The sequence below is a fragment of the Tursiops truncatus genome, chromosome 7 (assembly GCF_011762595.2).
Source record: "Tursiops truncatus isolate mTurTru1 chromosome 7, mTurTru1.mat.Y, whole genome shotgun sequence".
Taxonomy (NCBI): Eukaryota; Metazoa; Chordata; class Mammalia; order Artiodactyla; family Delphinidae; genus Tursiops; species Tursiops truncatus.
The window spans coordinates 59369847-59393694 of record NC_047040.1 but is presented as its reverse complement, the minus strand read 5'-3'; the positions used below and the strand labels follow the sequence as shown (position 1 = coordinate 59393694).

Sequence of the window (23848 nt, the reverse complement as noted above, 5' to 3'; positions counted from 1 at the left end):
CCCCTGTATTGGCAGGCAGATTCTTAACCACTGCGCCACCAGAGAAGTCCCTCATTGTGGTTTTGATTTGCATTTTTCTAATGAATAATGATGTTGAACATTTTTTTGTATGCTTATTGACCATTTATATCTTTTTTGGAGAACTGCTATTTAGATTCTTTGCCCATTTTTTAACGGGGTTGTCTTTCTATTATTAAGTAATAAGAGTTTGTATATATTCTAGATATAAGCCCTTTATCAGATATATGATTTATGGATACATTCTCCCATTCTATGAGTTGTCTCTTCATTTTCTTAATGAAGCCTGTTGAAGCAGAAATGTTTTTAATTTTGATAAAGTCCAATTTATCTATTTTGTTGCTTGTACTTTTGGTATCATATCTAAGACAGCTCTGCTTAACCCAAAGTCATGAAGATTTACTCCTGTATTTTCTTCTAAGAGCTTGATAGTTTTAGCTCATCGTTTTTGTCTGTGATCCATTTTGAGTTAATCTTTCTGTATGGTGTGAGGAAGGGGTCCGACTTCATTTTTTTGTGTGCGTGAATAATATCTTCTTACATCTTCTTAGAATTTTGTTATAAGGTCACATTAGCTATAACGGGGCTTGTGGGATGAAAGTTTTGGTTGGGGACCTTGCTACCCTAAACAAAATAGAATGCAACCAGCAGCAGCTGTCAGTTTTTACTTTTCACCCAAAATAGTGTACCACCAAATTTCATGAAGAATTATCCTAATCTTTCTGAAATATGAATTTGATCAAGAGGCATTCTATAACTGGCTTCAAAAAAGACTTTTTAAAAAGTTTCCTGGGGCTTCCCTGGTGGCGCAGTGGTTGAGAGGCCGCCTGCCGATGCAGAGGACACGGGTTCGTGCCCCGGTCCGGGAAGAGCCCACATGCCGTGGAGCGGCTGGGCCCGTGAGCCATGGCCTCTGAGCCTGCGCGTCCGGAGCCTGTGCTCCGCAACAGGAGAGGCCACAACAGTGAGAGGCCCGTGTATTGCAAAAAAAAAAAAAGAAAAAAAATTGGCTAAAAAGTTTCCTGGATTATATTTGTTAACACGGTTTTCCAGAAGGTAATGTGGAAAGCTGAAAAGAAATGCTATTTATTACAATTAAAGTATTTATTTCACTCTTCTTTATGCCTCCACTCAACTATTTGCCCACCATCACTCTCTCTCTCTCTCTCTCTTTCTCACACACACACACACACACACACACACACACACACACAGTGTAGTTTTTGCCTGCTAACATTACATTATATTAATGCATTTGACAAACATATCCTTAAGGACATGTTGGCCTCTCTGCTAAAAAACAGGTCATAGTACCTCCCTGGTTCTTGGGTCGTAAAAATTTCTGAACACTGCTTAGTAATATGTTATGCAGTGAGTGGCAGGATGTCTAGTGGCTTTCAGAACATGTTCAACTCCAGAACGTTTCCTTTGTTTTATTCTTCTAAAGCAACTTGGAATTTATTCACTATTTCCTGATATTGTTGAGATGGGTTATGTGAGTACCATGGACCCTGGTTGAGCTTTCTCCCAGGCAAGTTAGCAAGCTCAGTGCACTGACGGGTGAAGAAAGCTTCACTCTCCTGCCTCCCCCTCACCACAGGTCATCTTTTCTAACTTCCTAATGGTGCTTGGAAACTGTGCAGATTGTTTAACAGGAAATGTATAAGTGTTGGTTGCTTTGCTGATTTCTATGGAATGGTCCCTCTTGAACTTCATGGCTTCTTTGGCTGTGTAGCTCTAGGACTAAGATAGATGATGAAGTGAAACCTGCGTGGCTTCTGAGGTTCCACTGATGCCTCCCCTGCCTTCACTCTGTCTCTTGTCTTTCCTGCTCTGCTAGATTGAGCTGCTTTTGCTAACTCACTTGGTTAGACCAAGGTGTTTTTGAAGATGTGGTCAAGGGCTATCTCTATAAAGCTGGCTTCTTATGGAGAAAAATCTGGAATTGTAGAGGAATTCTGAACCCCAAGCAATTGTTGAAGACATGTAGAACCGGCCACATTGTAGGATATGTATAAATATTTATTATAATGATAACGCTAATAACCATATTGGGAGCTTAATACATCCCAGTTTTCTTGGTGCTTTATATGCATGGACTCATCTAATGCCTAACAGTAGTAAAATGTATTCTGATACTCCTTTTCATTTTATGAAGTGTTTTCACATGTATTTGATTCTTCTTAAAAGCCTGTGATAGGAGGCCAGAGAAGACTAGGGTGACCTAACAGCTAAATGTGATGTGGTACTCTGGAGTGGGTCCTCGACCACAAAGAGGACATTCATGGAGAAACAGGTGAAATCCAAACGAAGTCTGGAGTTTTGGTTAATAGTAATGGACGATATTAACTGGGCGAGGGCTCTACGGGGCCTCTATTGTTTTCTATGACTCTAAATGGAATCCGAAGCACAGCTTTCCTCTGAACCTAAAAATTATTCCAAACGAAAAAGTTTAAAGTTTGTATTATCCCCCATTCCACAGATGTATAGTGTTTGAAAGGCCAAGTAACTTGCTGTATGGCACACAGGGGACTTAGTGAAAAACCAGAACCGAAAAACCCAAGTCCTTGCCTTCCTGATGCCGCACCTGTATTCCTCTCCGTGCTACCGCAGTAAGAATGCGCTGCTCTCTGGGCCGTCCTCCCAACAGCCTTTAGAGAGCTGAGAGATAATACCCTCACTTTACAGATAATAGATCATTGTGATCCGTGTTCACTCCTGGAAAAATAACTGAAAAATATTTTCCCCATTGCCTTTGAGCCGATAGTCCTTCCATATTTGAATGGAGAATACAGTTACACGTACTGGGCTCATTTGATTAAACTAACACAACAGAGACCTCATGATGATGAATGACAGCCAGGGCCACAGGCAGCTGTTTTGAAAACAAATAATGGTATATTGTGTGCTCTTCTGTGACCTCTGACACAGAGGTCTGAGAATAGGCAGAAGATAGAAACACAAGACCTGCCCCACCGAATTCACATTCGTTCTGCAAATGCAGTAATTGTGAGGCTAATGATGGTAAGCTGGATTCCTTACCCCGTGTGTGGAAAAGAGAAGTTATGTTCACTTTCCCTCAGCTTGGCACTTTGTTTTTAAAATAGTAGGGGACTTTAAGAGATTTATTTAGAGAATAGAAGAACTAGGCTTAACAACTTTTGGTCTCCTTGGTATATTTTGGTCTTTGGATTTAGATTCTTCCAGCTGCTGTGGTGTTACCTGAGTATGCAGGATGACATATGCCTTCACTCTCTTCCAGTGCTGTATTCACTAGACTCTCTGGTTTGTGGTCACTCTCCTGCCCAGACCTGTGGCAGGACAGGTATTCTCTCCTTTCTGAGTTTCACTGTGCTGTTGCTGTCAGTCTTTGCATCTGTTTTCCAGCACTTCATAGTTCTCACTGATGTTCTGTGTATCTGAATTCAGTTCTGTATATCTTCTAAAAATTTTGTCTGCGTTCACTCTAGGAATGATTCATTGAGGAAAACCAGGTGCCTAGCATGTACTTTCCATGCATGTTTGGCCCTCACAGCTGCTTTAAGTAGATACTGGTTTTCTTATTTTACAGATGGAGAGCAAGCGCAGTGACATTAAGAGACTCGCGAGGCCACACAGCTCACACATGAGAAAGTTGAAATTCAGCCCCAGGGTTTCCGACTCCAAAGTAATGAGGCTACAGTGTAGCTTTGCCACAGAAGCCACTCTCCAGGCCAGTGCACATTAGACTCACCTAAGAAGCTTCTAAGACACACCCATGCCTGGGTCCCACCCCATACCAATTAAATCCGATTTGAGTCAGAATGTTCGTGTTGAAGGGACTTTAGATCATTCATTCTGTCCTTTTTACCTCCACATTTTGACATTTTATCATTAGGTGAGCTGAGGCCCCAAATCACATAGCCATCAAGTGTCAGAACCAAGAATAAACGTGGGTCTCTTGATTCTGATTCTAGAGTTCTTTCCATACCCAGATCAAATAAATATGTTAGAGTATTTACTATATTAGGCATATGTATTGTCACAGGTGAGTTTGTCCATTTATATGAAATATATAGAAATGTGTGTCCATGCACATCTGTGTACATGTATAGGGCATGTTCATCTATCGACATTCATTTGTGAGAGAGGCAGTACTGTGTCATGGTCTAAATCAGGCTGTACAGCCAGACTGCCTGGTTTGAATCTTGGCTTCACTGCTTCTCAGCTATCTGACCATGAGCAAGATACATAGCCTCCGGTTCTGTAGTTTCTTAGAGATAAACTGGGGGTAATAATAGTATTTACTTTGTGGATTAAATGCATTAATGTCTGTAAAGTGATGAGACAGTGTTAATACACAGGAAGCCCTGCATGAGTATTAGGTAGAGTAGTGTGTGAGTGATGGTGTGTTCAGCTTTCAACTTCTGAATCTCAAAAGTTATTACATTCATTGATTGCAAAAGAATTATAAAATGATAGTATTTATGGGAGCTGGTTCATCTGTATCAAGTTGCTTTCTCCCAGCCTTAAAGAAAATGGTATAGCTTTCTTTAGGCCCTTAACAAGGTGTATGTTCTCATGCTTCATAACCCACAACCTTCTATCCAACTCCTTCGGAAAACATGCCAATGTTCTGGTTTATTTTCTTCTTTATCTCTGGGTTCACTGTTGGACCTCACTACTTAGTAAGACCCTGTATCTCTGGGCTCACTATTCCATCCCGGCTATATTCAGCAATGACTTTCTGTGTGTTTTGTTAACAAAGGTCTCGGGCTCCCAGAAGTGTTGCTCTTGTTGATATATAACATACGTCATCTCCAGGTTTACATTTGTTTACATGCAAAATGATTCTTGTGTTTTGAGGGTCATATGCCATTGATAAGCATAATTATACAGAAAATCTTGAATTATTTTCTCTGAGACTTTTAGTGATGATAATGGTCTGTTGCATGAGAAGAGTTCCACCTAGGGCACTCAGAATATAAACTGAGGCCTGTCTCTGATCTCTCCAGGGTTCTAAGCGTTGTTGCATGAAATAAAAGGAATCCTGTTACACAAACACTGCTTCAGTCAACAGGTGCGGGAAGAATGTTACAGTATCATTAAGTACCATTATCAAATGCCAAGAAAAAGGGACTCTCTTTCTTTCTGCTCAGAGGTACCAATGTTAAGGTATTAAATAGAGCCACAGTCAGATTAAGGACACCAACTGACTCTTCAAGCAAAGAAAAATCAGAATTTGGGGTGTGATGGTGTTTGGAAATGACATAAAAATCTGAGCAAGCAAGTTCAAGGAACACAGGAAGTTACATAGGTCAACTCAGGTAACTTGAGACAACAGAATAGGCTATCTAGAAAAGTAGTTTCCTACTATATGGGATCGAAGGCTCCCAAGGATATAGGGAAGGCAACTTCTAGGGAAAGCTGGTAGCTGCCCAAATAGCTCACTAGTAAGGTAGCTGCTGTCTTTTTTTTTTTTTTTTTCATTTTTTGGCTGCACCACGTGGCATGTGGGATCTTAGTTCCCCGACCGGGGATCGAACAGCGACCCCTGCAGTGGAAGCACGGAGTCTTCACCATTGGACCACCAGGGAAGTCTCCGGTAGCTTCTGCTTTATGTGATCAGAAATTTCAGAGTTGAGTGGACTCAGTGCTAAATCTTGCTAACACATTTGACTGCAACTGAAGAATAAAGTCAACTTACTAATTTTAAAATTTTCCGTTCATAGGTGAGACATTGCTTTGTGAGTGTGGACTCAGAACAAGAGGAGTTAGTAATGGGATTTGGATATGTTCTACTACTGCATTCTGCTGATAATCTAATTTATCTGCCCTCCAATAGGACCCGCCTCATTGGAGAAGTTATTATGCTTTACAGACTTCCCTGCCAGTGCTTATTATCTCTTTTTTCTAGGCCTTTATGGCTGACCATCCCTAACTACCACTAACTACACAAATATATACATGTGTACACACATGCACACACGTGAACTTTAAGTATGTCAATACTTTCAATCAAGTTATCTCCCACGCTGCTGGCCTGAAAGGATCTTTTCACTTTAGAGGGACTTGGCATATCTCTGCTTTCACCTGTTTAAGTCAGTCATTTCCAAATTCCCAGCAATACATCACTGCTTTCCTGGTGTTAACTTGTCCTTAGGAGTGTTCAATCAGAGGTGGAATGCCTATTTCTTAAAATAATACTAAGGGAACTACTTCATTAGAAGGACAGTTGGAGTAGATCACCTTTAAATTCCAACTAGTGGTAAATTAATAATTCTCTTACCTCTGCAGGCCAGGCTGGAAGGTCTGTTTAAACATTAATATGTTTTCTTACTTTTTAGGAGTCTCTCCTACTGAAATTCAACCTGAAAATCAGCTTAGCATGTATTGTCATGTTGCTGTAGGTTTGCAGGTCCATTACCTATCTGTGTTCTACATATACTCCATGTTCCAACCAAACAAAAGTGCTTCTGTTTCTCAGATATGCTGCCCCATGCTGTGTCTCTACCAAAGCTCTTGCTCTTCCCTTTGCTTGGAATGCCAAGCCTTCACCAGCTATAAATCAAAACTGAATTCAGGGGCTTCCCTGGTGGCGCAGTTGTTGAGAGTCCGCCTGCCGAGGCAGGGGACACGGATTCGTGCCCCGGTCTGGGAAGATCCCACATGCCGCAGAGCGGCTGGTCCCGTGAGCCATGGCCTCTGAGCCTGCGCGTCCGGAGCCTGTGCTCCGCAATGGGAGAGGCCACAACAGTGAGAGGCCGGCGTACCGCAAAAAAAAAAAAAAAAAAAGAAGAAGAAACTGAATTCATTCTGCATTGTCTAGTTGAAGCTTTCCATTATCCCCCAGCTTCACCTAATCTCCACATGGGTCCTCCACAACACTTTGTACTTCTTACGGTGGTTGTGTTGCATCTTGTTATTGTGCGCTTTTATTGTTTCCCTGATATTGTGTAAGTCTTGATGGTAGGGGTTTATTTTATTCTTATATAACTTACAATGCCTGTGTCTGATCCTTGTTTTCATTCATACCAGGATATAGCACAGGTATAGATGCTAAGGACAGTACCAGACTGTTAAGGGGAGGTTATATTTAACTTAAAAACTCAAAACAGAACCTATAAAGGGTATATTTAAAAGAAAAGATCAGAATTCAGAGTTAGTTAGGGAAACTTTAACAATAGAATAAAAATCCAGCCAAATATAATTGGATTAAGAAGTGAATAGAAAGCAAGGAAACAGAACTTAGTGTAAAGTATTATTTCAAGACATTTTGATGTTTAGGAAAGTAGTTTGAGAAGGAGAGAGGGTCAAGGAAAGTTGTTTGTTTCTTGGAGAGATGAAACTCAAGCACTTTTTCGGCCTAGAGGATAGAACTAGAAAGAGATTAAAGGCTCCGGGAAGGATATAATTGATGGATCGTAATGTCCTGAGGGAAGAAGGGGAGATATAAAGAGCACAGGTGTCAGGGTAAGGTCTGGGGGAGGAAGGATAGATAGAGGCAGTTAGAAAGGCAGGAAGCATAAGGAAGGAATACTGAAGGCAGTTATGCCTGTTTCCCCAGGGTAGAGTAGTCATAGTAACCTGAGACTGAAAAAGGCAAGAGTAGCTGAAGGACATGAAAATAGTCGAGGTTTATTGTAGCTGATTCATAAAGGTTGTCTTGTTTACTACTTGATATCATCATTGTCTGTCTTCCTCTACTAGACCGTAAGCTCCATGAGGGCAAGGGTTTTGCTATCTTGTTCTTCACTATCCTCAGCACCAAACAAATGGTGCCTGGCACATAGACACTCAGTAAATATTTGTTGGGTGAACAGAGAATGAAGAAGGGAGCTGGGACGTCCCTGGTGGTCCAGTGGTTAAGACTCCACACTGCCTATGCAGGGGGCACGGGTTCGATCCCTGGTTAGGGAAGATCCCGCCTGCTGCCTGGTGCAGCCAGAAAAAAGGGAGCACACTGGAGATACTCAAAATTACTGCTACAGTTTTTTAGCTTTCAATAATTGGAGATGTAAACAGAACTCATTGGATGAGATTGCTGAGAAAGCTCTTTAAAGGAGGCTGACCTAAGAGGATGCCCTTATGCACTTTCCTCCTTCCTGCTGCGTGGAATGTAAATATAATGGCTTGGAACCTCAGGGGTTGTATTGTGACCATCAGGTAACGTTGAGGATGCCAACCAGTGCTGAGGGAGGATGGTGGGATGGAGGTAATTGTGGGGCTGCCATATTGGGCTTCGTGCAGCCTTCATGTTTTGAGACAATATAAACTACTTCTTTAAACTACTGCTATTTTGGATCTCTGTTTCTTTCAATAGAACCCAGTTGATTAGAAAGGAAAAACTGAACGGAATTAAGGGACTAGAGACCTCAATGTGACCAACTGAAGAGCAGGTTTAAGGGGAATAAGGCTAAAAGATTAAGGTCAAGGAGGGGCTTCTAAGTTTGCGATGGGTGGGTAATGGAAGGATCTAAGGGATTGTCATAAATTGCTAAAGCAGAATGCTGGTGAAGCCTGCTGGAGGAGAAAAAGCTAAGGAAATAGTATCTGTGTGCACAGATAGGTAACCAAGAGGTAACCCTTCGACTAGACCAGTGTTTCTTTGAGTTTTCACTTGATGGGCTGCCAAGGATCTATCTGTGGACCCCGGAATCTTATCTTGAGGACTCCAATTTGAGATACACTGCAGAATACTATTTTATTGTATGACCTTGTTGTCAAAACGATTTAAGGCAGCTAATAAAAATACAAATTGTGAGATGTAAAAAAATTAAAGTAGGAAAATGGGGCAAACGGAAAATATGGTAGAAAAACAAAATGAAAACAGGAATGAAGTTAGTATGATAAAAACACACTCATGAGGTTCTTTGTACTTTCTAGATGTAGGCAACAAATTTGTGTCTAAGCTTTTTAGCAATCAGCTTGAAAAATGTAACATGATAGATTGTTGAGCAATGGGATAAAAACAAACCAGTTCAGGAAAATCACAAATATTCCTTTTACTAAGACCATTATACTTAAATTATAACTTTATATGATTGAACTAAAAAGAACAACAAAAATTTTCTTTTAGATGGGAGGAATATAAAGATGGTTTTGAGGAGAGCCACGGTAACCAAGTTTACAACATATCCCAGTATTGGGCTGAAAAGTGAATACATTCAGTCAGATGGCTGTACCTAATACCAATTATTTAAATATGTTTTCAGAATCACTGATGTCTCTGCATAAACTTAGGTAAAGATAACCCCCAAAATTGAAAAATAAGATATGTCAAGAAATTGATAAGAATTAAAATTTTTAGGCTTAGGAAAATGTATAATGTAATATAATACAAAAATTAGCTTTCAGATGTTATCTTTCACCATCTCTATTGAACACAAAGAAGGACTTAGATTTCAGCATGAAGGTTAATGGAAGGAAAGATTGTCATGGTAGGTGGTGATGGTTATTAGTATTGGAGGGTTTGCTTAAGTGGAGGCTATCTCTTCATCAGACCTTTAGGGGAGAAATGATCTTAAGAGCCTATGATTCCAGATTATTTTTACTATATATTTGTTGGGATTTGGTACTTTTTTTTTCACTCAATAGTCTGTGAGATATCACACACATGCCTTTGTCATTAGTTATTGTTTGACTATGCTGACAGAGCCCAGAAATAGTGAAATCATTAACTTAGCTGAAGAATCCAGGTATTCAAGATACTGTCTAACTGGAGTCTACAAGATGTGAAAGGAGTTTTCAAGTCTATTTAAAAATTAAATTTGCCTGAATTCTTCTAAATGATTTTTCAGATTTCCATAATAAATGTAGCAAACATTTCTCTTATGGGGTGTAAATAATCAAACTCTGTTGCACTGTAGAGTAATATTATAAAGCACTTAGCTAATCAGATTGCGAGAGTCGCTCAAAATTCCTAACCATGTAATTTTTGCGTAGAGAGAGGGTGCTTCATGCTGTGCAATTAACTGGTTTTATTAGCTATCAATATGGTCGTTCCTGGCTGGCCTGACGGCCTAGTGCCTACGGGATTTAGATCTGGTTCTTTACTTGATCCTGCACAGTTGAGTGTCAGGAAGGTATGGAAATCTTGCAGTGGGGGCAGTGGCCAAGGCCCTAAGGGGGAGTTGATGAGGAGTTGTTTCTCACACTTCTAAATTTTCTAGGCCTATTGTAATTTTCGGATGTTCTGTAAACTAAGGTTCCATTCTGCATTCAGATTAGGTTTGTAAAGTAAAGTGGGATGGTTTAGTGATTATAAGCAGAGCTCTGACATAAGACAACCTGTGTTAAGAACCTGGCTTTGCCATTTTCTGTGCCCTTAGGCAAGTTTTAAAATTTCTCTGTGCCTAGTGAAGGGTGATAGTGAAGGGCCCTCACTCATGGTTTGCTGTGAGGATTTAAAAGGTTAGTCTACCAATTGCATATGCAATCACCAGGCAGAATGAGTTTTTGCATTACTTACCTTTCTAAAATACGATTATTGTCATTAAGTTCTTTAACTACCCCTTCCATTTCTTCCTTTAATTTCTTCATACTACATACATTCAAAATAAAGATAAATAAGTACCTCTGCTCAAAAAAAAGTATGCGTTTTAAAATTACATTTATATTATGTTTTAGTTCTCTAGATTGATCTAAGTCATTAAATAGCAAATGTATTCACAGCAAATATAAAACATTTCAAAATAAAAGAAGAAGATCGCCAACTGAAATAAAAACAAATGGAAGAGGAGGGGGAAGGGGAAGCTGGGACGAAGTGAGAGAGTGGCATGGACATATATACATGACCAAATGTACAATAGATAGCTAGTGGGAAGCAGCCGCATAGCACGGGGAGATCAGCTCGGTGCTTTGTGACCACCTAGAGGGGTGGGATAGGGAGGGTGGGTGGGAGACACAAGAGGAAGGAGATATGGGGATATATGTAGGTGTATAGCTGATTCACTTTGTTATAAAGCAGAAACTAACACACCATTGTAAAGCAATTATACTCCAATAAAGATGTTAAAAAAAATGGAAACATTAAAAAACAAAAGCAGTCTACATAAAGTGCTTGGCATACTAGGCACTTAGTACATCCTAGCTGTTATTAATTATTCAGGAGTCTGCAAACTGGAATATCTTTGAGCAAGGGCAACTTTTAATAAAAAATATTTAGAGGGCTTTCCTGGTGGTGCAGTGGTTAAGAATCCACCTGCCAATGCAGGGGACACGGGTTCGACCCTGGTCCAGGAAGATCCCACGTGCTGCAGAGCAACTAAGCCCATGCGCCATAACTACTAAGCCTGTGCTCTAGAGCCCACGTGCCACAACTCCTGAGCCCATGCGCCTAGAGCCCGAGTGCCACAACTACTGAGCCCACGTGCCACAACTACTGAATCCCACACGCCTAGAGCCCGTGCTCCGCAACAAGAGAAGCCACCACAATGAGAAACCCATGCACTGCAGTGAAGAGTAGCCCCTGCTCGCCGCAACTAGAGAAAGCCCACACACAGCAGCAAAGACCCAACACAGCCAAAAATAAAAACAAATAAATAAATAGATTTAAAAATATATATATTTAGATGAGAGGACTCATATTTTATTGCACTTTTTTTTAAAGGGGGGTGGAAATTTATAAAAAGAGGCAGAAGTAGAAGACCTAGTTGCAAACTTTATTACTGACGTTTACTAGGCTCCTGGGAAAAAAATGAACCTGCACAAATCAAGTCAATGACCCAGTTTTCTTAAGTCTTAAATATGATAAAAATATCTAACTTACTTGTGAGAGTCAAATAACATAAGTGTTTTGGAAATATTAAAGTGCTATATTTAGGTAAAAACACAGATAAACATAAAGTCAAATAGAATAAATACATGCAGCTAACTAATCCAAACCAATTACGAAAGTATAATCCACTGCTGGGAGAGATCTGATCTTTGCTCGTAAGCTTGACTTGACTCTGAATGATGAACTGATTAAAAAGGAAGGGGAAAGCCTTCAGAGAAAGGAATTAGCATTGGATAAGCACCTAGTATTTGCTAGACACTGGGGTAGGATTTCTGTTCTCCCTTAAGGAGACGGGCCCAAAGAGGTTAAATAACTTCCTTTAAATCACCCAGCTTATTGGTGGCATAGCCAAGACTCATGCTTCAGCCTGTTTGACTCCAGAGGATGTCCTAACACACCACAGTTAACTACCTCAGTTCAGTTTAGCAAATATCTATTGGGCACCCACTCTGAATAAAGTAGTTAATAATGCATCAATTTTTTTTTATAGAAATGGAAAGAAATTTAGAGCATGAAGGAATCTGGAAGATAATTTCGTCCAACCAAGTAGTTTTCTAGGAAGAAAACAAGGTCCAGAGTGACCAGGTGGCTCCAGGGCCGTCTATTTTGTAATTAGAATTTAAATTTCCACTCGCCTAATCTAGATTTTGTTTAAATTATATTGCTTTTCATTTAAAAAAAAAAAACCCTAATCCTTCGTTAGTTCATACTTCAAGTCTTATTCAAAGGCTTTCTTTGGGGAGGTTTTCTGTGTAATTTTAGCCCCAAGTGATCTCTTTGACCAAGTTACATAAGTTGTTTAGTGGAAAGTTAGGTGCTTGAATGTGCTTTTGTCACCCAAACTGAATACAGGTTGTTTATAATATATTTTACTTTTTCATGTCATCACAGTGATATTCTGTTGTGAGCATGAAGAATCTAAAGTCTCCTAGCCTTTTTATGCCTTGGAGATATCTCTTAAATCCCTATCCTTAAATCTTCACTATTTATTTCATTCAGTTTTAGCCACCCTTCCATCCTGCCAGGTTAGTCTGCCCTTAGTTGGGTATGTACTTAACTGGAGAGCAGCCTGATCCCTGGAGGGGAGCCTAGGCTGCTGTCCAAGCAGCTGCATGTGGTGAGTCTGCTGCAACCCCAGGAAAACCCTTGAGCGATTTAGACTTCCCAGTAATGCATCCCACATGGCTCCATCTTGACTGTTCATGAAGAGTGAGCAGAATGACTTGTTTATTTTTCCTTCTTAGTATTTCTAGCCATTTTTCTTCCAAAGAAAAGTTTTCATGACATCAAATGTCATGAGGAATATAGGCTGTATTATATTATGGAACCTGAATTCAGTTCATTTATCCTTCTTTATTTCCCTGAATACCTAAAGGGCAGCATTTGAAAGAGAACGTACAGAACTGAGAGGTTTGCTGCTTGTCATGTTATTGAATGAGTCTCATTAAGCCTAAAATGACTCAAAGAGCATGACCTGGGTATGACTCTGGTGATTAAATACAGGATTGAGAATCATCCAAGCCTACTTTTAAAGTTGTTCTATAGCACTGAGTTTTTAGGAGGAATGGGGGCTGGTTTTCCATCTTGCCGTACATGTAAGAATCAAATTTTTATTTTAGGAAAATGCCTCTAGCCATGATACTCTTGGAGTAAAAATGCAATGAATTAAACAACTTTTTCTTGACCCTGGTTCTTGTGATCTGATATGTAAATCTTCTGATTACTGAGAGTGAACATTCTGACTCAGTTATCTTTATAATCAGAGCCTGAAAGAGTTAAAAGGGAAGGGAAGGTCTACCCACTTCTTGCCTGAAAGAACCAGGTATTTTGACCTTATAGACTTGTAAACACACTACTGTTTTAGGAGTTTTTAAATCAAGAATTTCCCCTTTTCCCTTACATTCCACTGCTAAGTCCGATAGTTCTGGGCTCTGTGGGGATAATGATAAGAGGTATGCTGTTCTGAGAAGACCAGTGGCATTGTCTGTTCGAACCCCTCCTGTTCATAAGAGGCCTGGTTCAGTTGTTGTAGAGTTTTGTGATACTAGCCCAAGCCTAGGAAGAGGGCTGTCTTAGTCCATTCAGGCTACTGTAACAGAATACCAAAGGTGGGATGGCTTATAAACAACAAACATTTATTCATCACAGTTCTGGAGGCTGGGAAGTCTGAGATCAAGTTGTTAGCAGATTCAGTTTCTGGTGAGAACCCGCTTCCTGGTTCACAGATGGCCATCTTCTCGCTGTGCCCTCACAGGGCAGAAGGAAGGGGTGAGAGAATTCTCTGGGGTCACCTTTATAAGGGCACTAATCTCATTCATGAGGGCTTCACCCTCATGACCTAATCACCTCCCACAGGCCCCTCCTTCAAATACCATCACATTGGGGGTTAGGTTTCAACATACGAATTTTAGGGGAACACATTCAGTCTATAGAAAGAAGCCTTCATGAAATGTAGCCCCACTCCTGAGAATCAGGGCTCCATTTTTCAGTGTGTCGTAGAGGAGTGTCTGCCACAGTGGGTATGGAAAGTGTGGACTTGATAAGAAGCTGGCTTACTTGCAGAGGTGATTTTTGGAAATATAAATGGTAAAATGCATTGGGTAGAAAACTGGAACTGGAAGGTTTAAGACTAAGCAAGCCTCTGCATTCTGAATCTGAAAAAGTGCAATGAGGGCATGCTTGGAGAATAGCCAAACAGGGAAGGGCGGTCAAGAAATTTTGCCTGTTTGATTGTTGTGGACGGCAGAGCCTGCAAGAGGCAACTCGTAGCCATCCAAGTCTTCATTCTGAAAGTTCAAATCAACAATGAGCTGGTGAACATAAATTTCCATGTGGCTTCTACTATGGTTGTATAATTGATTGTCATTCTTATAAAATAATACCCTTAAGTAACCCTTATGCATGTAAAAGAACAGAATGAATATTAAAGCAAAGCCACACCCACAGGCATTTTAATCTTCTTACTGTCCTGTTCAGAGTAAACATTTACCTAACATGAACTCTTACCGTGGCAATTACTTAAACACATTTAATATCATTATCATCAAATACTATTTGTTCATCCACCCTTCAGATATTATTACTTCCAGTATATAAAGCATCTAACCTTTCTCCCTCATGTGGTATTATACTAGACGTGGTGCAAGATGAGCAACGTAGGGAAGGCTTCCCTCAAGAGCACTGGGCCACAGGAGCAAATGTCAGAAGGGAGAGGAAGGATGATGATTTAATAAAGCACTGAGCCAGACTCTGAATAGGTGCACTCAGTGCCCAGCACCTTTGTCTCATGGCCTCTCAGAGTCCATGGCCTTCTTCAGGAATAACCCAGGTGAACACTAGTTTGCTCTGGAGCCATATCAAGAGAAACTCATAGCTCAGAGGTTAACTAAACTAGTTTTTATATACCTAGGGTAGTTCTGGGGAGGTAAGGAAAGAGTTTTATCTCTTCCTGACCCAATCCTAGGGAAAAATCAGAATTTCCATGCAAATCAATATTTTTATATTTATATGCTCTAGTCATATATATTACATATAACGTACATGTATTACTTTTTCTGATTCAAAAATTATAGAGACTTATTGTAAAGAATTTGGGAAATATATAAAAATTTAAAATCATTTATGATTCTTTTTGCTACCTACAGATAACCACAATCAATATGTTATTTTATTTCTTCCCCATCTCTCTTCTTATATGTGTCATTTTAAGTTTTTTAAAAATGTGGGTTCATCTCATATCTTCTTGAACTTTGGGGGACTATACTGATCCTGGATCAGATTGGTATTTTGGAGACAGAGCTGTCTTTGGAGAGAGCCTTTGACCTTGAATGCACAGTGCAGTAAGGAGACTGCTTCCTTTTGAAGGATTGGATGAGCCACTTTTCTTCCTTTTACTATCATACTCTGATGGAATCATAGACTCTTGGAATTGGTGAGGACCTCAGAAATCAAGGTCCTCCAGAAATCAGGAATGTTTTAAATACCACACACCAGAGGGCAAGGAGGAGCAGCTGACACTCGTGGACAGTAGAAGTGTACCTTGGATTTTTTTTACACCTACTGTCTTTGTGGTCGGTACCACATCACAGGCAGAAAGATGGACCCTGTGAGACACAGTCCTGCTGCTATGTAGCGGCTAAGAGCTGTTGACAACCAGGGAGAAAAGCTTGTTCCTAATATAAGATGTAAATAGAGCCTGCCAGCCTCATGATATGGGTCTTCATAAACTACTGCTTTGATTTTATAGTGATAAGTAGAGTGCCATTGGTACCTTTCTTTCACAAAAAGAAGTGAACCCAACTTTATTTTTAATAAGTTATCACATAAATACATACAGACTGTATCAATGGAATATTTTTAAATGTAAAACAAGCTTTAAAACAAAATCTGGGCTTCCCTGGTGGCGCAGTGGTTGAGAGTCCGCCTGCCAAAGCAGGGGACACGGGTTTGTGCACCGGTCTGGGAAGATCCCACATGCCGTGGAGCGGCTGGGCCTGTGAGCCATGGCCACTGAGCCTGCGCATCTGGAGCCTGTGCTCCACAGCAGGAGAGGGCACAACAGTGAGAGGCCCGCGTACCGCAAAAAAAAACAAAAAAAAAAACAAAAAAATCTTTCACCCCAATGTTCATAGCAGCACTATTCACAATAACCAATACATGGAAACAACCCCCAAGTGCCCACTGGTTTAAGAAGATGAGGCATATATATATATATATATATATATATATATATATATATATATACACATACATATATATATATACATATACATACATACATATATATATACACACACACGTGTGCGCGTATATACAGTGGAATATTACTCAGCCATAAAAAAGAATGAAATATTGCCATTTGCAGCAACATGGATGTACCTATAGAATATTATACTAAGTGAAGTAATTCAGACAGAGAAAGATAGATATTATATAGTATCACTTATATGTGGAATCTAAAAAATAATACAAATGCATCTATATACAAAACAGAAACAGACTTACAAAGAAAACAAACTTATGGTTACCAAAGGGGAACGAGAGGGGAAGAGATAAATTAGGAGTATTGGATTAACAGATGCAAACTACTATACATAAAATAGATAAGCAACAAGGATTTACTGTACAGCACAGGGAACTATATTCAATATTTTATAATCTATAATGGAAAATCATCTGAAAAAATATATATAACTGAATCACTTTGTTGTACACCTGAAACTAACACAATATTGTAAATCAGCTATACTTCAACTAAAAGAAAAAAACTCATAGAATCTTTAAGGGTTCTATGGTAGCTCTCCAAAATTACAGAGACAAATTAAAATTTGGGATTAGGTTGAAAAAAGTTTTGAATAGAGGGAAAGGGATTGCTCTGAAGATGAAGATACTAATTAACTTAAAACCTTATTATAAAGCTGTTGAAAGTACTTTAAAGGAAGGATGTTAAAACTTAACCACCCCCTAAACTTAAATTTAGTTAAATTATGATACTTAGTAAATTTAGTTAAATTATGATATTTAGTTTCTCTTATTCTCTCTGATTGGATCAGCCATTTGGAACCTGCTGGTTGAGTTCTGGAAACATGGCCAACTGAGCTAATGGGTCATCTCCCCACATAAATGCTTAGAAATGCCAGTTGAAAGAAAATTAACAGAGTGCCCACCTCCTCCCCAAATCCCCGATAAGTTTTCCTATGAAGAAAGAAGGAGGGAGGGAGGGAAGAAGAAACCAGCCCCAACTGGAAACCATGGGAGCAGTCACATATCTTACTGCAAACACAATAGCTGTATAGACATCTGTGTGCTCTGATAAGGACATTACTACTAAACATTTTTATGAATCGACCTGTGGTTACTCCACTTGTCTGTCACATTGGGATCCTTTATTTTATGGAGAATCTTTGAGCATGAGTTTAAATTGCTGTAGTCTGTCCTGGTCTTTCCTTAAATCCTCACGTCCTAATCTGGAAAACTACTTATTTACCCCAAAGATCTTTAGACCTTGGGTTGTGTAACTCTTGGATGATTAGTAAATAGATTATGGTCATTCATCTCTGCAAAAGTCTAGAATAACATTTTTGAAACCTTTAAAATGTTTATTGTAGTAAAATACATACAGCATAATATCTGTCATTTTAACCATATTTAAGTGTATGGTTCAGTGGCATTAACTATAATCACAGTGTTGAAATCAACCATCGCCACTATCTATTTCCAAAATTTTTCATCACTCCAAACAGAAATTCTACATGTTAAGTGATAACTCCCCATTTCTTCCTCTTCCAGTCCCTGGTAACCTCTAATCTACATTCTTTCTAACCTGTGAATTTGCCAGCTTCAAGATATGTCATATAAGTGGAATCATCCAATGTTTGCCCTTTTGTGCCGGGCTTATTCACTTAGCCTAATGCTTTCAAAGTTCATCCATGTTGTGACAAGTATCAGAACTTAATTCCCTTTTACGGCCAAATAATACTCATTGTATTTATCTACTATGTTTTATTTATCTGCTCATCACTTGATGAATACTTGGGTGGTTTCTGCCTTTTGGCTGTTGTGAATAATGCTGCTGTGAGTCCGCATAAAGTATCTGTTAGAGTTCTTACAATAGCATTTTGCAAACAGAAATGTAAATACATTGTGTAGAAAAATGAAGTCATCTGGACTTCCAGTGTTGACTAAAATTGTTATTTCAGTGTAACTTGAGTAAACATAGACCTAAGAATTAACTCTTTATTGTGTATAGCTCATAAAATCAAAATCAATTTTTCAGTTAAATAAAAATGCAACTATAAAATCAATACAACAGAAATAAACAACTTTCATCAAATTATATGTACTAAAAATAATTCTTTTGTTAGTTTTAATAGTGTAAAAAGATATTTACAGTTTTCAGTACAATGGAGCATTATTTTAGCCTTCGTCATTGTTATGTTTCCTTTTTAATAGTGAACTTTTTAAAACCACTAATCCATTATTTTGATGTGCAGGCCATTTGCTAGAGTATCCCAGAATTTAAATCTGGAAAACAACAATCTAAGGAAAAATTATTTGCTGCATATTTACTTCAGCAATTTCCATTAATGAACTGTTGGCAAGCAGGTGCCTATAAAGGCAAATCTACATAATACATACGCTTGCTGTCAGTTACTGGCTGCTACAAGTACAGGTTTTAGTAATTCAGTTAATCCCAGGTATTTCTGTTGGAGTTTGTTTGAATTGTAACATGGTGTCACTTGACCTTCATCGATTGCAAATACCACTTATTTATTTAATCTACCTCTGCTTATTATTAGCCCATTTCCATGAAACTGCTACAGCACTCTAAAATAGCACGTTGTTTTCAAGATGTTAAATCAAATTCTTAGTTTATTAAATTGGAACCTAAAGTCTTATTCCATAAAAATGTCTTTTACTTACAAATCATACTGCAAGAGTTTTTTATAACTGTAAAAAAATTAAAATACGAGCACAACAAAGGGACACAATAGTTGTTTTGTCATTAGCATATGTCTACTCAAGAGCTGTTAGACATGCTTACCAATACCTGAAAAGATAAATTCTCTCTCCAGGGTATAATTTGTCAATATCTTAAACGTAAGCATGAAATCTAGCTGGAACACTGAAAATCCCATGTCGTGCTTAATTATAAAATGGTCGTTCAGGGCTTCCCTGGTGGCGCAGTGGTTAAGAATCCGCCTGCCAATGCAGGGGACACGGGTTCGAGCCCTGGTCCGGGAAGATCCCACACGCCGCGGAGTAAATAAGCCCGTGCGCCACAACTACTGAGCCTGCGCTCTAGAGCCCGCAAGCCACAACTACTGAAGCCCGTGTGCCTAGAGTCCGTGCTCCGCAACAAGAGAAGCCACGGCAATGAGAAGCCCACGCACCGCAACGAAGAGTTAGCCCCCGCTCGCTGCAACTAGAGAAAGCCCGCGTACAGCAACAAAGACCCAATGAGCAAAAATAAGTAAATAAAATTTTAAAAAAAAGGTTCTCCAAGGATTCAGAATATTCTTGTATTTATTCTTTATTGTTACAAACATTTTTAATGGTCACAGGATTTAGATATTCCAAACAATATAACAAAACACACCAAAGGATAACAGTCCCCTATTTTGACCAATACTAGTCCCAACGTTTATGCTTCCTAACATTGAACTCTCATGCTTTACTCACAAAAGAGTTGATCTGCCACTTAAAAATAGAGGGCTTGGGGCTTCCCTGGTGGCGCAGTGGTTAGGAATCCGCCTGCTAATGCAGGGGACACGGGTTCGAGCCCTGGTCAGGGAGGATCCCACGTGCCACGGAGCAACGAAACCTGTGCGCCGCAACTGCTGAGCCTGCGCTCTAGAGCCCGCAAGCCACAACTACTGAAGCCCGCGTACCTAGAGCCTATGCTCCACAACAAGAGAAGCCACTGCAATGAGAAGCCCGCGCACCGCAGCGAAGAGTAGCCCCCATTCGCCGCAACTAGAGAAGCCCATGTGCAGCAATGAAGACCCAATGCAGCCAAAAATAAATAAATAAAATAAATTAATTTAAAAAAAATAGAGGGCTTATGATTTCCAAGCTTCACATGAACTCAATTTTTACAACCAAGGTCATTTATGATTATTTAATGAGAAGTAGAATTGTCATATGGATGAATAATTGTATTTATTACTCAATTAATGCATTTTCTTTCTACTTGGAAAACTAAACTATGAGAAGGTTGTTTGATGAATACAGAACCTCTACACACAGTGGACGCTCAGTGAATGTTAAGGAATCGTTTTGATGGCTCCCTTCAACACCTATATTACTAAAAGAAAAAACTGTCAAATCAACCTTGATAAATGTCTCATCCAATCACGAATAATGTTCCTTTCTCTTGTTCCCACAATCACCCCTTGTCAACCCTCAACCTTCTGTTTTCTATCTAGTCACACCACCTTCAAAACAAGTTTCACAGCATTTTAAATGAAAACTCAACTCCTACTATGAAAAGAAAAATGTATAACAAATGTGCAAATTCCCAAAGGGGAGTCTCCTTTATGACCAAGGCTTCTCCATTTTTATTCATTGCTGACTTTAATTGTGCTTTTAATTCTTGATTAGCCATATTTTAACTCCACAAAATCAATAAAATTTTAATGACTACATGTAATTTACTTAATCTAGAGAACATCCTCCTGTAGACATTAGCAGATATACACTGTGGTACCTCTTTTATTTTTCATTTTAAAAATTAAGTTTAGGGCTTCCCTGGTGGCACAGTGGTTAAGAATCCACCTGCCAATGCAGGGGACACGGGTTCGAGCCCTGGTCCGGGAAGATCCCACATGCCACGGAGCAACTAAGCCCGTGTGCTACAACTACTGAGCCTGCACTCTAGAACCCGTGAGCCACAACTGCTCAGCCCACATTCCACAACTACTGAAGCCCGTGGGCCTAGAGCCCATGCTCCACAACAACAGAAGCCACCGCAACGAGAAGCCTGTGCACCCCAACGAAAGAGTAGCCCCTGCTTGCAGCAACTAGAGAAAACCCATGCATAGCAATGAAGACCCAATGCAGCCCAAAATAAATAAATAAATTAATTAATTAAAAACAATTAAGTTTAATAAACAGTATTTTTTACCATGACACTCTGCAGTACAGTTTTCTAATAATTAACACATTTCACAGTGTAAAGTCTGGCTTCCCTATCAAATCACCACTGAAGGTCAAGAATCCACGTGTCTGTCCTTTACAGTACTTTGCATATGGTACGAGAGCAATAATATATTTGGTTATAAATGGTTAGATAAATAATATAAATAGGTATTACCTGAATCTATTCCAGTAATAGTTAAGAAACCCTGCCGTAATTTTGTCATGACTACTCATCCAACCGACAGAAGTTCAGTCTTGTTGCAGTCTCCCAAAAGAAATATTATGCAGGAAAAAATGTATTTGACTTTTAGGAAGAGGGCTTTTACTGTAAATAAATGTGGCATCTCCCCTCTTTAGTCATCCCCTTCCACTGTCAGTCATGCCAGCTTGCTAGTAAGCACCTCTTCTGCCGCCAGTTCAACCCCACTTCTTTTTTAAATTTTTCAGAAAGCTTCGATATATAAATCCTTAGTCTGTCAAGAGTGCTGCCAAAGACAGTTTTATCAGCATCACATACTTGTTGAGCACATATACATCTTTGTAAATGTATCTAAAAGAAAATTGAGTAGGAAACTTATTTTATGAGACTTTTATAAATGTGAAATTTTATGCAATTTTCTGTTTGATTTTTGTATAGGCAGAAATACTCAGTGTCCTCAGTCACAGAAACATCATCCAGTTTTACGGAGTAATTCTTGAACCTCCCAACTATGGTATCGTCACAGGTAAGAACTCTATTTGACTTTTTTCTTTCCCCAATTACCTAGCTTTAGATTCTTTAATATGCTAAAATGCTTAATATTAGGTTCTGTCATGAATTGTGTGCTACTGTCAGATGTCACTTTTGTTGCTATAAAGCATTAATAAAACTGATTATATCAATATAATTAAGAATGGTGTTTCCACTTCTACCCATGTTTAATTGTGCTAATTATATCTGCGTAAATGCTATTTAAATGCACTCTCAGCTGCAGTACCAATATTTAAAGGTGCCATTTAACTAAAATTTCATTTAATTAGTTGAAGTGAGCGATGTTTTTTGTAACTCTGTGACCTTTTACAAATTAAGATTTCTTGAGCTATTCATGTTATAATTCTTTGCAAGGCATTTTAATCCCGTTAGAGCATTCTTCCTTCAAGGCCTCTGACATGAGAATATTTTTCAGATTTGGTCATCTGCGTTGATAATGACCTTGATCTAAATTATCACATAATTTGGAGCAGCAGTTTATAACTGATGGAAATACCCTTTCCAAAAAGGAGCACACAGAAAATTTTGCCGTATAAAAACACAGAAAGGCACATATTTTTAACACTTTATACTCATATTTGTATAATCCAATGAGCAACTTCAGGTCTATGATAAGTATGGTGTTCAATTTTACAATACGTAACTTTGACCAGGTTCTTTATCACGGCAGTTCTTTGATCAAAACAAAGCAAACAAGAAAACCTTAAAAGATTAGCCCTCTCTTCTACTGTAGTGTCAAGGACTTGGATTGTCTTTATATAAAATAACAAAACACCCTCAGTAAAAAGGGCTGGATTAGATACTTCCTTATAAATTATCTCATCTAATAGTTAGAATAACCCTATGAAATAGCTAAAGTAATTTTATTTCACATAAGAAACTAAAACTCTAACTTAAGTACTTTCCCAAGGTTACCCAGCTAGTGGTAGAACCACAGTGGTATACATTTCTCAATTTGATTATACAGAATCTCCTCTTCTTGTATGCAAGAAGCCTATGAGCACACTGTAGATCCAATGGCTGTGGAGGGCCGACTGTACTGCTCCATTTTATATAAGGGACTTGAGTATCTGTGGATTTTGGTATCTGCAAGGGCTCCTGGTACCAACCCACCACAGATGCTGAGGGATGACGTACGTACACGAACTGAGTCAAGTGTGGAAGATCAAATGGGTAGGGGATGATAGCACTTGCCCTGCCTCTTGAAATGAACACAAATAAGTCTTAGTACGGGAAGGTTAAGGCAGAAAGAGACAGGCACACACACCTTGATCACCCCGCCTAGCTAGCTCCCCCTCTTTAGAACCTCATTGTCTTTCTCAGATGTTGGGGTTCTGAGGGGGGAATCTTGAATGGCTTGAATCTATTCCAACCTGAGTGTACTTGTTAATAGAAAAGGTTATTACAGCAGGCAGCTGTTGTCACTCATACTGAGGACTTGAAAGAATAATTTATCAGAGTGATGGAATGGAATGAACACCAGAATAGGAATTGAGAATGAAATCTTGTCTTGATTCTGCCAAAGCTGCATAGGTGGGTCACTGATGATCTATGTCTCAGTTTTCTCATATGTGAATGAAGGGACCAGAATTGATGATTTCTGGGTGAGAGGGTGTATGTGTATGTGTGCACCTGTGCGTGCTGAAACTTCTCATCACAGAGATTTTCTAAAATCTGCTTAT

General features: G+C 39.2%; 1 protein-coding gene across 6 annotated transcripts in view; it reads left to right on the top strand.

Moving 5' to 3' along the window:
- Nucleotides 1-23848, top strand: part of MAP3K20 (mitogen-activated protein kinase kinase kinase 20) — a 174335-nt gene that overhangs the window by 59634 nt on the left and 90853 nt on the right. For all 6 annotated transcript variants that reach the window (XM_073807566.1, XM_073807567.1, XM_033860012.2 and 3 more), the window contains exon 3: nt 22053-22140. In XM_073807566.1, the coding sequence (XP_073663667.1) occupies nt 22053-22140 (88 nt within the window). The remainder of the gene's footprint in view (nt 1-22052; nt 22141-23848) is intronic.